The 16336-nt window shown below is 39.5% G+C and overlaps 1 protein-coding gene across 1 annotated transcript in view; it reads right to left on the reverse strand.

Annotated features, from left to right (window-relative positions):
- Positions 1-14477, reverse strand: part of ASZ1 (ankyrin repeat, SAM and basic leucine zipper domain containing 1) — a gene marked incomplete at both ends in the record, with an annotated part of 36779 nt that extends 22302 nt beyond the window's left edge. The window contains 4 exons of the mRNA XM_084306147.1: positions 4131-4242; positions 7806-7928; positions 12732-12825; positions 14364-14477. Of these exons, the coding sequence (XP_084162273.1) occupies positions 4131-4242; positions 7806-7928; positions 12732-12825; positions 14364-14477 (443 nt within the window). The remainder of the gene's footprint in view (positions 1-4130; positions 4243-7805; positions 7929-12731; positions 12826-14363) is intronic.
- Positions 14478-16336: the final 1859 nt, after the last annotated feature.

Genomic DNA, 16336 nt, shown 5'->3' on the forward strand with positions numbered 1-16336 from the left:
GAAAATAGTAGAGTCATCCAAATCGTCCATTTCTGTGTCTAGACTCCCCTCTACTACGAAAAAGGGTGATGAACAAGCTTCAACACTTAAGGTTAGAAGAATGGCTTTTAACTCATACATTTACTGCACTTTTGACTTTTTCCTAACTTCAATAAAAGGAGGGAAGACACACATGGCCATAGCCCAGATGAACACAGTACTTTTAATAAGAGTAATTTTTTCCATCTGTTTTTTTTTTTTCTTTTTTTCTTTTTTTAATATTTAGTCCCTTTGTACTGATGTTTGACCAACATAATAAAATGTCTTTGTGAGTTCATAGTGCTAGAATGAGACACCCTCTCGAACTAACAAGGTCTAATATGAGGTATCACAAGATCCTTTTCTTGCAGAAGAAGATCAAAGATCTTTACTCAATCGGTATTAAATGCCCTCATTTTCAACCAGTATTAAATGCCCTGGCCATAAACCACACTGTAGTGCATTAATTTTTCCCAAGCTATTTGCCTTTGCTGAGATGGACTATTAGTCATTTGGCGTAGTTAACTATCACACCGCGATAACATCAAGGTCTTTAAAATTATTATGCAGCCATGCAGACTCACTATCTTATCAGTACCAATAAATATCTTGCTAAAACTGAGGTGTTACACAATTGCTTTATCCTGTCTACGCAACCTGAAGAGGGACCTACCTTGTGAACTGGGCAATACTGAGGTGAAAATTTTACCCTCCCACTATCATCTGTATTTACAGTTGGAGTTCATGATTTTAGAGGTCTTTTCCAAACTAAATGGTTCTACGATTTTCTTGAGAGCAAAAGTAGTCTAAAACTTCCATTGTGAAACAGTTTCTTGATACTCCTTAAAACTACTCCGAATGTAAGCAGAAGTGAGTTAATGTAGGCAATTTAACACCAGACCTGAACGGTGACTGTATTTTAACGTGCATGCATTGCTGTACTTAACAGTACGCTTCCATCTCAATTTTTAATCTTCACAACAACACAAGTATAACAAGACAGAAGAAGATTCTGGTGTTATAATACTTGCAAACAACAACTGTTTTGAAGATTTTCTCCAGTCACAAAATTCATAAACATTTTAAAACAGAAACACAGTCTTGGTCATTGACCAGGATTCAACTATACTAGAAATTTTAAGATTGAGGCAAAAAACGCCACACACACATCCCACAGAACATGCAACAAAGAGCTTATTTCAAAATAAAGGAAGTTGCAGTCATTCACCTATTTGTATGTCCTTCAACAAAAATCTGTTAGCATGAAACATCAACTCAAAACACTGTCCTTACCTGCAAAGCCATTAGGTTTCTTTTATCGTACTTAAATAAACAAGAATTTGGAGGGTATCATCATTAAAATCCAAGTCTACTAAACAACCTATGAAATACAATCCTAGGAATTGTTCTGTAATTTAGTTGTCAGTTGGTGATACTCTTTTACTTCTGTCTAAAATGAAGTCACAGGTTAATATTAATAAAACCAGTGTACCTTTTAGAAAGCACTGCAGGTAAAAATAAGTTTTTAAAAAACAAAACCAAACAAATAACAAAGAGTCTGCTTAAATATTTCCAGGCCTTACAAAAGGCTTAAGTATATCATTTACATTTGAGAGCAAGGGGGAGGTAAATCGTACAAGATGAAAACATTTAATTTCTCAAGCTAGCATTCACTTAGATGAAGCACTCAGAGTACAGTAGCTCTGCAAAGACTACACAAGAGCAGGTCTTACAATGCTTTCTCATTTCACCTATCCAATACCTTGTTTGTCTTTCAAAACTCTGCAGTTGGCACTTCTGCTTTCATACACTGCCTTCTCAATAAATACTGGTGGCTATAAAACCAGTTTTACTTCCTGATTTTAATTCAGCAAAAATAACAGAAGTTACTCTGCTTAATACTTTCTCCTTAGTATTCTATTCTATTGCAAAGAAACCATTTACCTATCCACTCTTAAACTTGTCTTCTTTCTTAGACTGCATTTCAAATAACAGGTTACTTTTAGTACTCTTCTGCCTCGTCATGCACACTTCATGAATTAGTCAAAAAAAAAAATGTTCGAATTCCTGTTTATCACCTCCAAATGATGTGAAATCAAAGAACAATCCATATGGCTTCACTGCCAGATCAACAAAGAACAAGTATCAAACTCTGTCTTACACCACAGTTAGATTTTCAGCTGTGAATTCACATACATTTCAGTTGCTGGTGGATGCAAGGGAAGACTCCTAAAATCACTGTTTTTTAAGTACTGAGATAACCAAATAATGCAAAGTTTAGTTCTTAACGTGCAGTGCACTGATCACATAGTGAAGACTCACGATAATCTCTACTCACTGACAGTTCAGATGTCCTCTTACGGAACACTCTGCTTGATCTAAAAGAACAGGCAAAGCAGGACTTGAGTGCCATGCAGAGGATTTGTTGAGTTTCATGATCTTCACAGAATTCTGATGGGTTTCATCCCAGTGTTTCTGAACACACTGGAAGAAGCCCCCACAAAGCAGCAGCTAAACTGCCATTAGCAATTCTAATAATGGAGCAGTATGCATGGAAGTCAAAATACTGGGAAGGGAAAAAAAGGCAGCAGGGAGATTTTTGAAAAAGAAAAAATCCAGCTCTTGTCATCTAACTTCTACTTTTGTTTGGTTGAAATGCTACATTTTGGATTGTCAGTTACCTTTTCATTTGAGAAAGCAAGAGCTACCACAACTGGACACTGGATCTGGTACTACTCAAGAATTAACTCGCATGTTAGCACAAGGTCTTAGGGAACAAAGAGAGATAGTAAATAAGTAAGATCAACTATGCAAAACACACACTGAGTTTATAAATAAGGTTTTGCCCTTGAAATTCCCAACTCTTGTGTCAGAAGCCAGTCTTTTTTTCTTCAAAGTTCAGCCAAAGGCCTTTTTAAGTGTAAACTTCCAGCTTTAGCTTGTTTTCAAACACCCAGGGCAAAGCTGTATAATGGAAAGATTTCCCCCTATTTTTTCAGGCAAGACATTTATTTTAATACCCAGTTATCCGAGGGCAACAAGTTGTAATTATTTCAGAATTTGCAGTTTTCTTTCATGAGCAATTTTTAGCTTATAAAGAATGAATGGGGCACTTAATTTTAGTGCTGTAGATCAGTGCCACTTCAGCACAACTCTGTAAATAAATTATTATTATTGTTCCCTATCTATCAGTACTATGATTACAGTGAGGGTCAGGCCCAGCAAATTAATTGAACTATTTTAATAAGAACCCACAAGCCTCCAATTCTGTTCTTTTTGTATCACTACACAGTCCACATATTTTAGGTAATGTGGTAAAGAGATGAAAAAGCTGTGGTGTAAAAAAGTAAGTTCAGTCAAGTGAAAAACAAGCAGTTTCAGTTTGAACTAAACAAAAAGCTTTTTTTTTCCAGCAGAGGGAGGATACTTCATAATGGATCAGCCCAGAATTTCCTTCTTCATGATTTAAAACAAATCACTGCAGCAGACTATGCAAGTAAAGACAGCTCGCAATGCGTTGCTTCAGACTGCTGAGACAGGACATGGTAATTTGAGAAACAAACTGTCATCTGCTTTTTTTAAAAGGAGATTAAAACATGCTTGCATTAGAATAACTTTTATTTACAGAGAAGTTTACTTTTTCCACAGGAATCTCTGTAAGGAATATAGCTAGATAATCGCAAAAAGCTCAAAAGCAAAGCCTGAATTTAAATAAAGAATTAATCGATTAACTGATGGGTTAACCCACATCCTTACACAGAATGAGAAATATGCCTCTCCCAAATCATAGGGTATATTTCCTGTGCTTACACTATTGTCAACCAAAGGGATTAAAATAATTATCTTCAAAAAAAGCACAACAAAATTAAGAACAAACAAAAACACCAAAAAACACAACACACACACACATTTAAATTTGATCACACGCTTAGTCAGGTGAATGACTATGCTAGAAGAAAAAAACACCTGCACATTAATCTTTCTGTACATACAGAGAGCAGCAAAGTTACAAAAAGCTAATGAAGTAGACATCTTAAGTGGTAACAACTAAGCCTAAAAATGTCTCTACAGTAATATTACATAATACAGTGTTCACAGACTTTTTTTTGTACCTGCAAGTAAGGTTAGGGTCGACATTCCTTGACAGCAGTAGTTCCACAGTCTTCAAGATGTTTTCCTCTGAAGCATGAGCAGCACACGCTGCCATCAGCACTGTGTACTTATCTATTTGGAAACTTACAGTTAGAAAATTGCATACACCAATACTATGCTAGTCCAAAAGTTCCTTTAAAAGCCTTTACATTTGCTAGATTTGTTTATCAGGTGCTGATAAACTAAGATTTAAAACAAAAGGTAAGAAACTTGTTTTTCTTCCACTAAAAGTCACTAGAATTATCAGGTAAGATAAAGGCATCTAAAAAGAAAAGACAAAGACAGGAGTGAATGATACTAGTAGAGCATTTACCACTACTGAAGGTGAGGATGCTTGCTTAGGTAGTGAAAAAAAAACCTGCAGGAGCTTAAATTTAGGTATCTGTTTCTAAAATCTTGGTCCACACCAGGAGATTCAATCTCCCTACCTCTCCCCAAAACACAGCCAAATGAAGTAACATCTTACTGAAGTTAACTGCAACAGAAAAAAAGTACATGCAACTATTTTTTAAAAAACACATAGCAACATCAATTATAGGGAGAACAGGGGTCCATACAAAAGAAAGTTCAAGTAACAAGGCTTTTTTAAAGGGATGAAGGAAAAGGAAACCAGTTTACAAACCTAGACTACTATTGTGCAGTACTGGCAGGAAGAAGATGGCAAAAGGAGGTATGTTCCTTAAATCCACATCCACAATACGTAAAAAAATCATCATGAGGAACCAGTGTATTTCTTTGCTCCAGCTCCAGAGGCAGCTGGGTGTTACGTGCCACCTTTACTCATGGATCAGAACTGCACACCACTGCTGTTTGCCCACAGAACAGGGGAGATCTTTCTTATTTTTCTCCTACGGGTATTTGGAAAACATCACACCTCAAGGACCTTAGCAAGCTCTTTGGCTTAGAAGACTATCATTTGAACAACTGCCCACTTCGCTTACTGCACAAACTTACATACAAGCTCAAACATGCCTTCAGCAATTTAACAAGTATAATTTTAACTGTACATACTTCAGACCAATCCTTGAAGCGTTACAACATATTTTCTACCTTTCTTATAGAAATCTTAGGACTGTGTATGCACTGGTACCTTTATTCTTCAAAAGAGATCAGATAATTTTTGCATTTAAACTTGAGAAGTTTATATACTTCACCCCAATCTGCTCCACTTTCTTTGCTTCTCCCAACTTCTTGTCTTTGACTTCTCCAACTTAAGACCTTAGGTTTGTGTTTAAATTCACCTAGGTTTTTATAGACCAACCTGCAACTTTCAACCTTCTCATACAGGAGTTGTAAAACACATAGATCGGTGTATTAAATGAAAAAATAAGTTTCACAGAGTCACTTAAACTCCTTAACGGTAAGTAATTAGCTTTCCAGTAAATAATTTCATTCACTAACAGATTCTTGCTCTAAACATTTAAACTGGTCATCAATAATAACATGAACTGAAAGCTGGCTGGACTTTGAACAAAAGATAGCAATAAACATCATTAATCTGGGAATTACATTTAAGAAGAAACTGTAGTTATATTTATATTCCATAGTTAAAATAGTGATAAAGGGTGGGAAGTTGATTTCTGCTGGCGTACCTACACGTCATACATAAGCAAGAGAAGAAGAAACACCTTAGAACATTCAGGTTTCTCTTCTGCACAGAAAAAAATAGTAAGAGACTGGTAAAAGATTAGTCTGTGGTCAGGCTAGCTGAAAAAAAACACACACAGAAGAGACAGTGTATTTACTCCTTCAAGATGCTACATTCTGATGCCACCACACAGCAAATGCTACCATTAGCACCTCATTCTACGTGACTATCGAAGTTCATTCCACTATTAGGGTAAAATTAAGCAAGTAGCTTACAAAGACTAACTGAAACATGACAAATGGTGATTAACAGTAGAGCTGTTGTTAGGATTATAAGGTTATAACATTACTAGTATGGGATCACTTGAGTGATTGCCAGCTCATACAGAACAACCAGGACTGATGACATTTAGTGCCACTTAGGGATGGCATAGCTGTACTGAACACATTTGACCTGAATCAATCGCTTGCAAGACTGCTCCTGGCTGGACAATGCTCAGCTGTGCCCTAGCTACTATTTCACTATACAAACCAGCAAGGAAACAAGCTGAGAAACCTGATCCCAGCAAGGTGCCACTTTGGGCAAACACAAGTGGTCACACGGTGAAAAAATGCCATGCATGTTGGTTAACTGGATGGCTGAAAATGCTGCCCACAGAAGTTTCTGTCCAATTTACAGCTCTCTACAACCATAAACATGGAACACGCATGAACTGTAGCAGCCACATGAAAGTCCTCTGACACTGGCTAAGAACAGTAATTTGAAGGCTTAACTGTCCTTGGTGCAGGCAATCTACTCTTATCTCAGACTGATCAGCTCCTAAGAAGTTCAAGAAAATTTTAGAATCCTGATTTGTACCACTTGCACTGCAGTCTACTACTTCTACTACAAATACTGGCAGTCTACTGGAAAATAAGAGCACCGTTTTTATGTACTTCATAGTAACACGTTTCATCAGTTTCTTCTGTATTGCAATGTCTTTTCTAGAGCTTGGCTAAGTTTTCCAACATAACGAAGCAGAAGGAAAACACTGCAGTTGAAGCAGGAGAGAATTATTAATGAGCTATAAAAACTGAGAGAGGAACTAGTAGTATTGATAAGTTCCATTAAATTCTTGCCAAAAACCCAGATTTGGCAACACACTGAAGAGTAATTTTCACTTAATATAAAACTTTTGCTCTAGTTTTAGAGAAGTCTACAGTAGTTTCCCATTAACTGGACAGCTACTCCTGCAAACACATTATTTCTTCAGTTAATGCCAGAGGAAGGAAATTACTCTTTGTCACCATCTTGCAGACCTGACATGTGACCTACTCTTCTGATTGTTAGGGTGTAGTCATTTAAAATATAAAAATCAAAACCCATCATTAACCTAAAACCTAGTGCTTATTTATTACTTTGGTCTGAAACGAGATACAGTGCGATCACATGAGCAGGTCAGCTGGCACGTTTGAAGGCTAACAATGAGTGACTGGAGAGCAGAAAGCAAACAACTGCAGTGGGAGAAGCATCATCTATGGCCTTAAAGATGAATCTACTGCACATAACCAGCTGGAAAGCTGAACAAAGGAGTAGCATTTTATAGGAAAAAAGCACTTCTGTTAGATTTAGAAGGGATGAAACAACATCGTCATCATGAATTTAAAAGCAGTGGGTACCACCCAAAATTCAGGATTCTAGCTGTTTTCTGCATTCATAACAGGATCAGACAAAGGAAGTTTTAACTCTACAACTTCACCCTAGGATTCTTAAACAGGTATTTTCAAACACCATTTTAAAAAATGTACCTGGGGATCAGGAGGTGTTATGGAAGACAGAATGAGAGGGAAAGAGAGAGACAGAATAAGGATATCCATCAGCTGAATCCAGATGAGACCCAAGAATATATATATAACTTCAGAAATACTACTTTTGCTTTAAAAATCTAGACTATATCCCAGTTCCATTGTGATCATTTGATTTTTTTCTCTCTACATAGAAAGAGAATAAAGGTAGGACAATGTCTGGCACAGAGAGGCACTGGCCACTATTTTTATTCACATCTTACCTATTTCAAAGCATGCATTGGCACCTCTGTCCAGAAGGAGACGCACCACTGCAAAATCAGCCACACTGGCAGCACACATCAGGGGAGTCCATCCAAACTGAAAGCTAGATTCTATGCTTACACCTGTCAAAATTTAAGATACTAAAATCTTTAAATTACATCAATGAATCTTTTATAAAAAAGATTTTATAAAATCTTATTCAAATATGTATTAGCATGAAGGTTACACAGTTTCCACTTAGTCCTAGGGAAAGGAAAGCCTCTTATACCATTGCTGTTTTTTAAATACATCCTTCTCTGGAATACCAGAAAACAACTTTTAGAACTGACCCCAAGGAAGCCCAGTACTCAATCCAAGTAGGTAAGCACAACAGAAAAGCATTTAAATAATAATAATAAAAAAAACCCTGCAAATTAATTTCAGAGAAGTGAACATAATCTGTTTTCTCCACTTTAGTGCTACAGCTTTTCTCAAACTAAACCCCCAAATTTTTATTCTTACCAAGCCAAATGGGCTGCTGTGGAAGCAATGTGTCTGTCATACTATTAAGACCATACTGACTAGGGTTTTCTGGCTTCATGGCTCCTTTTACTAGCTGCCTTCCAATGCAGCTAAGCTGCAGATACTAGTTTTGTGTTCAGTACTATGAAAATATTATCTCCAAAGAAATATAATTTACGGTCTCTTCCAACCCAAACCATTCTATAATTCTAAGATAAAATAATGCAAGATTCAGTCACCACCACCAGCTTTGTTAGCCTGTATAATAGTCACAGCCTCTTCTGTGGCTAATAATAAACTGGCCAGACGGCCCTTCCAAATTCACCAAACATGGAGTACCAGACCCAGCAACTCACATGACAACTTTCAAATAAAAATCTTTATAGATTTTTGCAGTAAGAGAAAACATCCCTTTACTCATCCGTCGCGTATTATTTCCTCTATAGCAGTTGGTTGCCATCAGCTGATTCCATGTTAGTCCAACAGTGATTGTGGATTACTAAATATATTTCTTTACAAGAGGAAGTTGTGGAAAACACTGTCCTAAGAAATTTGTGACAGTCAAGCTACACACAAACCTTTTCATGCAGAACATGTATTTACCTTCCCTGCCTAGACAGCTTGTCAAAGATCTGCTCATTGTAGCAACATGAAGCCATTAAAGCTGAGAGTAGAAAGTCACCCCTCTGCAATTGATTCTTCAACTGTTCAGGATCAGGAGTTGTAATCAATAAAGAGGAAGCATTCAACGAATGCCAGGTTTTGAAGCATTCTAGCACCTGCAAGCCACAGAAGCTATGATCAAATCCTTTCAGTAATGCATACATACTAGCTGCAATCCTTAATGCCACAGCATTCCTGTTTGCCGCTTACAAAACGCTTCGCTGAGGCCCACAGCCAAGTTCCACAAGGTGAGCCAGTAACTGTGGGTGAGGACTGCCAGTCCCTCAGCAGTATCTGAACTTCCTTGTAGACAAGTCACTTCAAGTATCTAGAAAGTCTGATATCCCACAGCCCACTGAACTAACACCGCTAGGGAAGGAGGATGAGAAAGCTGGCACTCTCAGCATTAAAAAGTCATTGTCTCTCTTCAGAGGAAAAGCAGTCCAAGTGACTACAGCTCCCATCCAGAGCTTTTTAATACATATTTGAATAATAATGGCAAAAGACCTACTAGGCATGCATTCAGATTTACTGGAACACTTGATAAAGTGCTTTCCTTGCTGCTTTCTTTACATATGTAGTGGACAGTATCGGCCAGAATGCTGGTGCTTTTCTTAAGTTTTAAAGGTAGAATGGTCTTCTTTTGCAAGGCAACTTTGAAATGTCAAAGTTGTATTGCAGCCTGTCACACGTGGTCTGCTGCTGTCTTTCTAGTGAGTGCCGTGAAGCATTTCTGCACTGTGGAAGTCACAACGCAAACTGTTACCCTCAGGGGAAGATAGAGAAAGGACAACTAAAATAGCATCAACACTTACCTGGCTGCTTGGCTGCATGGTTATAGGAGTTGTTGACTGAGCATCTCCCACGAGTTACTGCTCAAACTCACTGCATGAGCTGTTTTCAAGTGCTCATTTGGTATTAAAAATGCCCTTATGAAGTCTGATAAGACAACAACGAAGCCCAGGAAAAAAAAAAATCAGGGAAAAATGAGGCCAGATCAGCCAGCCTGCTGCAGCTCCATGATCCCAGGTCCAACCAGTACCAAGGCTGTGTGTGTATTCCCAGCAGGCACACACAGACACCACAGACACCACCAGCCCCACAGACACACAGAGCGCTCACAACACAGCATCGATGGCCTCACCCTGCTCCCCTCTCTGTCCGAACAGAGGGCTCCACAACCCACACGCGCACCCCCCTACCTCCCACTTCACTCACTGGCTAGTCTGGGCTTGATCTTTGCTAGTGATCACACACCCACTCAAACACCTTAGTGCAGCTTCTCTGGTACCTTGTTCAGGTATTTTGTTGACTGTGGCTAGTAACAGCAGTGGTAGTAGGAAGGCTATTTTTAGAGAGAAAAATGCAACCTCAAATTCAGAAAGTTTAACAAGGAAGAACTATAATCAAATTCTGCATATACCTTTTCACGATAAGTAATTCCAGGGATGATACAAAAAAAATGTAAGGTGCTGAAAGACTCTTAGTTTAAGAACTGCTTCTACTTGTAGAATCCATTCACATTCGGTCTCAGTTTATTTGAGGGACAACTTCTAAAATGATTGATACTGGAAGACTTCTTTTCTAATAGAAGTATTGATTTAAGTCTGCCAACACTTACTGCTGTGGTTCCACAAGACCTTAAAGCTAAGTTAAATAGCACTGCTGCTGTCTCCAGTGCTGGCCCACCTATGGTTCTTGGTTCAAAGTCCTAAATGGCTGAAAAAATATTCATTCCCCACCCTCCCGTACATAGTTTACTGTTACTTTAGTTGTCTGAACCACCTGCACAAGACCAGATGAGCTCCAACAAACACGCAAAGACAGGTGTGGAACAGACTGCTGAGAACAAGAAAGGAGTGCCTGTGTTTGTATCTCTGATCAGCCTGAACTGTCACTAGGCCTCAACTTGTAGTCCCATTTGAGGAAAACATACAGATTATACAGTAGTAAGTATTTTGCTCCCAGAGCAGACCAAAATGCTAGTTAGAGTCACCTCCGCACCTTCTACTTGCTTGCAATACTTTGTGACACACACTTCAGGAACTGTTCTTAGTATGTTAGTATTTAATAGGAGAGATTACAGAAGACTTGTCCATTTCCTAAAGGAGCTCTGTGAAATTGCCTCAGCACCATGGATTCCTGGAGCAATTGCTATGCAAGCCAGGAGACAGCATGTTCTTGTTCTACCTGAGGGAACGTCCATAACTGTTGCTAGGAAATCCAACACGAACCTGGAGCTTGGTGGAGAGCTGGTAGCACGCCTTCTGCAAGCTCTACTGAACAGAAACTAAAGGCAACTTTGGAGGCAAAGATTTCATCTGACTAAGCACTAATCCTCTGAAGGACAATGCCTTTCGTCAGAGAGGCATTACGTTCCACTGCTCTGCAGAGGCTATAATCGATGTGTTAAAAATTAATCATTATCTTAGGAAATTTATAGACACTCTCATGACACTCACTGCCTTGTGCATTTTAGAGAAGATGCCAGACTACAGGAATTTTCACCTTCCAAATGGCTAGAACAGCTCATTACGTGGCAAGCATCAACACAAAAAGGTTTGATCTGAGCTATTACTGTTTTGCTGAATAAGCAGTTTAGAGCGGCTAACTGTAACAGAACAACTAAGCAATCCAATGCACAGGTATTACTAAAAACTCAACATGAGAACAGATTCATTCAATGCAAGACAGAAGATACATTTCACACAGTATTCACACACCGTGTTTCAACCTGTGCATTGGTTTTGAGTTAATACTGATTTAAAATAAAATTATTCCCTGCTGGGGTGAGAAAGTCTTCTCCTTGAAGGGCAAGTAATGTCACCAATTTAAAACTCAGAAAAACCCATTGCTAGCTGAAAAAAATATTTTCTTCCAGCCACAAGACACATTTTCTCAGAGAACAAGCTCACGGCTACTTGTTCTGCTTGCTTGTTGAAGCAAAACTTCCTGATAATCATCACTAGGCAGGTCACATCAACTATGCAGCTTCTGATTGCTTCAGTAAGTCCAATCCTCCGAACACTGAATAGCAGAAACACATTACAGAGAAATACTGAGTAACAGATCATGGAGAAAAGCTTTTAGTGTCAGGACAAGCTACTTTTTAGTGACAAATGCCACATAAACCCTATTAGACCTTTTGGAATCACAAAATCTTTCTCCAGCTGATGTTGCCATGACACTTGGCACGTACCAGATATTGTAGTATTAAACATGGCACTTCTGAAAATTAAGGTATTACAAATGGCACATGCCACAAATTTAACAGTGCTGTGGTCAAGAAAAACATGGAATTTTCACACAGGGGGAGCACACACACAAAAAGCCGATGTCCTTCCTTCTCCCCAACCTCCAAAGTAGAACAACAAAATAAAGAATACCCCACTCAACTCTCACCCTCAATTTAAACAACCTCAAATTCAGTGTTTGTGGTAGATATTTTCAGGTTAGAGATACATCTGAAAACAAACACCTTATGTAATTGCTCCCACATGACAGCTTTCTCAGTTTCCTTGAGTTTTGACTGACAAAATAAAATAAATATCAATTAGAAGGAGCTTGCAGAAATACATCATGCTGAGACACTGAAAAAAAGCAATTTCATCTTTATATCAAGAGTTTTTATCCCATATTGGACATATTCACATATTCTTATATTGACCCAAGATGTTACTTTGAAACAAGAAACTTCAAAGCTTTAGAATTCTTTCCAAGTTCAAGCAAATGTATTCAACTTCATAAATAACTTTAATTACCTGAGTTTAAGAGTTCTTCTATCAAGGACACATCACCATGAACCAGAGCTTTCTTGAATGCATCCTTCTTGTCTAACTCCAACATTTGATCCAACTGATAGACAGACAAAGAAAACTAAAGTTAAAAACATGGTAACTGTTTCAAGCTAGCAACTACAGCTTGATTTCAGTATAAAAGCACTAATGATCTCTGTAAGGACAACACAGAGAAGTGGAGGAAGAGAAAGGCGTTGTTAAGACTTTACTTCTTCCACCTCTGTGGACCTGCTTGGGCAGGTAAAAAAAAAAAAAAAAAAAAGCTGTAAAAAAAAAAAGTTTTAAGATGACCTTCTCAGAAAGGTTCCATTCTCTGAAAATGCAACTATCTTCCTTCTCAATGGATGTGCTATCCTCCTACAGTGTTTGCAGATTTTCTTAGTGGTGTGTTCTTTCAGTTAAGCCTCCTTTTCATATTCTGCTGCTAAAACAATATTGCAACACATTTCTTTACCTTTTTTGCACATTTCACATGCTGTGAAGCGTTAAAAAAAATAAAACGAATATAATTAGAAACAAAAATTGCAACGTGGGGCAGCGTAATCCAGTGACTAGCTGTGTGGCATAGCCCTGCATTTCATGGCTGGAAGGGTTAATGTTATTATTCCCTCCTACTCCTGTGATGGCAAAAGACTTATAATTGCTGTGTCATAAATGAGTTGGCTAAAAACTGATTTGACCAAAGGACTGGTTTACGATTCAAGCCGTTGCCTGACTCACGTTCCTTTCACAGAAGCATCACAAATTTGTTCTATATTAAAGCTGCAGATGCAGATTGCTGCTGGCATCATCCCAACTATAAGTGACTACATACACCAATGAATCAAGGAATATTCACTAGCTTCTTTGCTGACAGAAGAGGGTATAGTCAGAAGTCGTATTCTGTGGTAAATTTTGGAGTTGTATCACAAAGACTCAGAATTATACTATTTCCCCCAGGGTATTGTAGTCTTTCCCACATTTTTTGCAGAGTTCTTAGTAACTAATTAATGTATAGACAATCAATGATAAGAAACAGCCAATAAATTAATTTGGACTTATTTATACTCAACCATCAACTTCCAAATGACGTATATCTTTGGGTAGGAACCTTGATTTAAAGATCAAGGCCAGTGAAAAATTGACTGTAACCTTTAGCAGAGTACTGCTAATTTTAACCTTACTTCCATTTTCTAGCTCCAGCCACGAGAAAAAGCCATGCAGGGCCTCCCTTTGCCTCACACTATCAAATGCCTCACGATTATCAGATGCCATAAATCTCTTACGTCTTCATATGAGGATGAAACATTCTGACATTTAAAACATAAAACAGCTTTCTAGACCTCAGGTCTCTTTCAGATTCATTCTCTCAGGGGAAGAGTAACAGGTTTGCCATCAATAAGTGAAGAAATCATTTAAGAGAAACGCAAAGATTTCACGTAAGAAGCCAATCCTTCAAAATCCAGGTTTTATATGCCTAGACCAAGGGTATTCCACCACAGCTTCTAAAAAAAGACCCACAACAGAGACGGGGGTTGGGTCTCAAGCCCTCTCCCCTCAGCCACCACCCAGCCCCGGCTGGACGAGGGCTCCGACAGTGGCGAGGCCTCGCCCCACCTGCGCCTCATCCCGCGGGACGCCGATATCCCAGCAGTCGTCGTCGCTGTCGCAGTCCTCGTCGCACCCCGCCGCCACGCGAGCGCCCCACGACGCGGCGGAGCCCCGCGACATGGCGGCGCCCCCTCACGAAATGGCGGCGCCCCCTCACCACACACACACACACGCGAAATGGCGGCCGCGGCGCGAGGCTGCCTCGCGCGGCACGCGCCCGGCCGGCGTCGCCTGGGGAAGGCGGGAGAGAGGCGGGAGGGGGGGGGTGTCACGTGGCCGCGCCGCCTTCCCGCGCGAGGCGAGGCGAGGCGGGGCGGAGGGGACCTCGTGTGGCCTCTGAGGGGAAGGGGGGAGCTGCGGCAGCGGGAGGGGAGGGGGCTGCCCTCGCGGTTATAAGGGTGGGGGAGCGTAGCGTGTTTCTCCGTGTTTCAGCGGTTTTGTAGGGTTGTTGGGTGATACGGTAGGGCAGGCTGTGATGTCCTTCCGCATCCGTGGTTATGAAGTGTTTTTAAATCTGAAGGAAATAAAAAAATAATAAAAGCTTTCTCTTGTTTCTGTCATCATTTATACACTTCTAAAAAGCCAGCTCGTGTGATGTAGCAGCAGTCAGTCCCATTGCCCCTGTGTGTGCAGGCGCTGTCACCAATGGCTTGGCAGTTCTGAGGGGAAGGCTGAGCAGTGGCCACATGCACCGTGATGAGCATGCACCCCGCTCCCTCCTGCCCTCGTGTACAATAATTCATGTTTCAGATCTGCAGCTATGTTGCTTTATCATCAGAGATAATAATGTCTCCTCCATTACAACGTTCACATGAAGCCGCTTGAAAAACAGATGAGGAACAATGTTTCGTGTATATATATATATATATATATATATCCATAAGCAAAACTGCACTTCAAGCTCAGTGCAGACCTTGCCCGAGTCTGAAATGAATTTGGTCTTTCACCTAATGAAAGAGAATAGAAAAGAAAAAGACTAGTCTTGGTGAGGAGGCAGATGCTCGCGTGGAGTATTTAATACAGTCTTTGAACCTGTGACAGTGTACAAGTGTAATTTTGGGGAAATTCCTTTTAACCAAAATGTCACTCGTACTGTAGGTATTTCTTCGCTTTTACATTCTCGTAAACTGCAGTGCAATATGTAAGGTGGCTTTCACTGTATTGGGAATTTGCAGGTTAGTTAGGGTCATGCTTAAAACACACACGGTGCCGTAAAATCACAGGTATTCAAAGAGAATCATGGTGTGATTGGTAACGTTTAATGGAATAAATATTTTTGTAGCCAGTAAAATTTATGGCCTAGTCATCTAACTTCTTTGGATCTATATGGGTCCACCAGTCTTCCCAAATATAGTCTCCAGACCATGAATGAAGCTTCCATAATATTCTTCCTCTCTTTGGCTCAGCTATGATAAAGAACATGGGCTTGCTAGTAGAATTCTTGTCCCTGATAGCAGAATTTGGAGCTTCTGAACACTAAAGACAACTGAGGGTGCCTTTTACAGTTGTCCTGATGAGGGTTGGTTTTAGCTGGTTATATTATCTATGGATTCCTTACTTTTAACGTACTGCTGATTATTTAACGTGTGGGTATTTCATATGGTTTATTTGTCCTTGTTCAGGCTTCAAAGCTTGAAATCTATTGTTTTTCCCCCTTTTCTTTGTACCATCTCATGCACAATTTAAAACATCACAATTGACACTTTGAACGCAGCCTACATGCTGCTTCCTTGTTCAAAGGCCACCTCTCTTAAAAGGTCTCCCTCAGTAACAGCCCTGGTAGTCTTTAGGACTGCAAAAAATAACCCCTTTCAAAATGTCACCATGCAGAAGAGCTGTGTAGCCAGTGCACCTGACAGCTGTTTCAAATGTACACAGTCTGATAATGCAGAAATTTATAGCAGGTAATCTGTCATTGTGTGTCTGCTTGGGGCTGTAAAACAAACATTGATGTGGATGCTCCTTCTTCTTCACACTAT

Source organism: Netta rufina (genome assembly GCF_964035555.1).
Source record: "Netta rufina genome assembly, chromosome: 1".
NCBI lineage: Eukaryota > Metazoa > Chordata > Aves > Anseriformes > Anatidae > Netta > Netta rufina.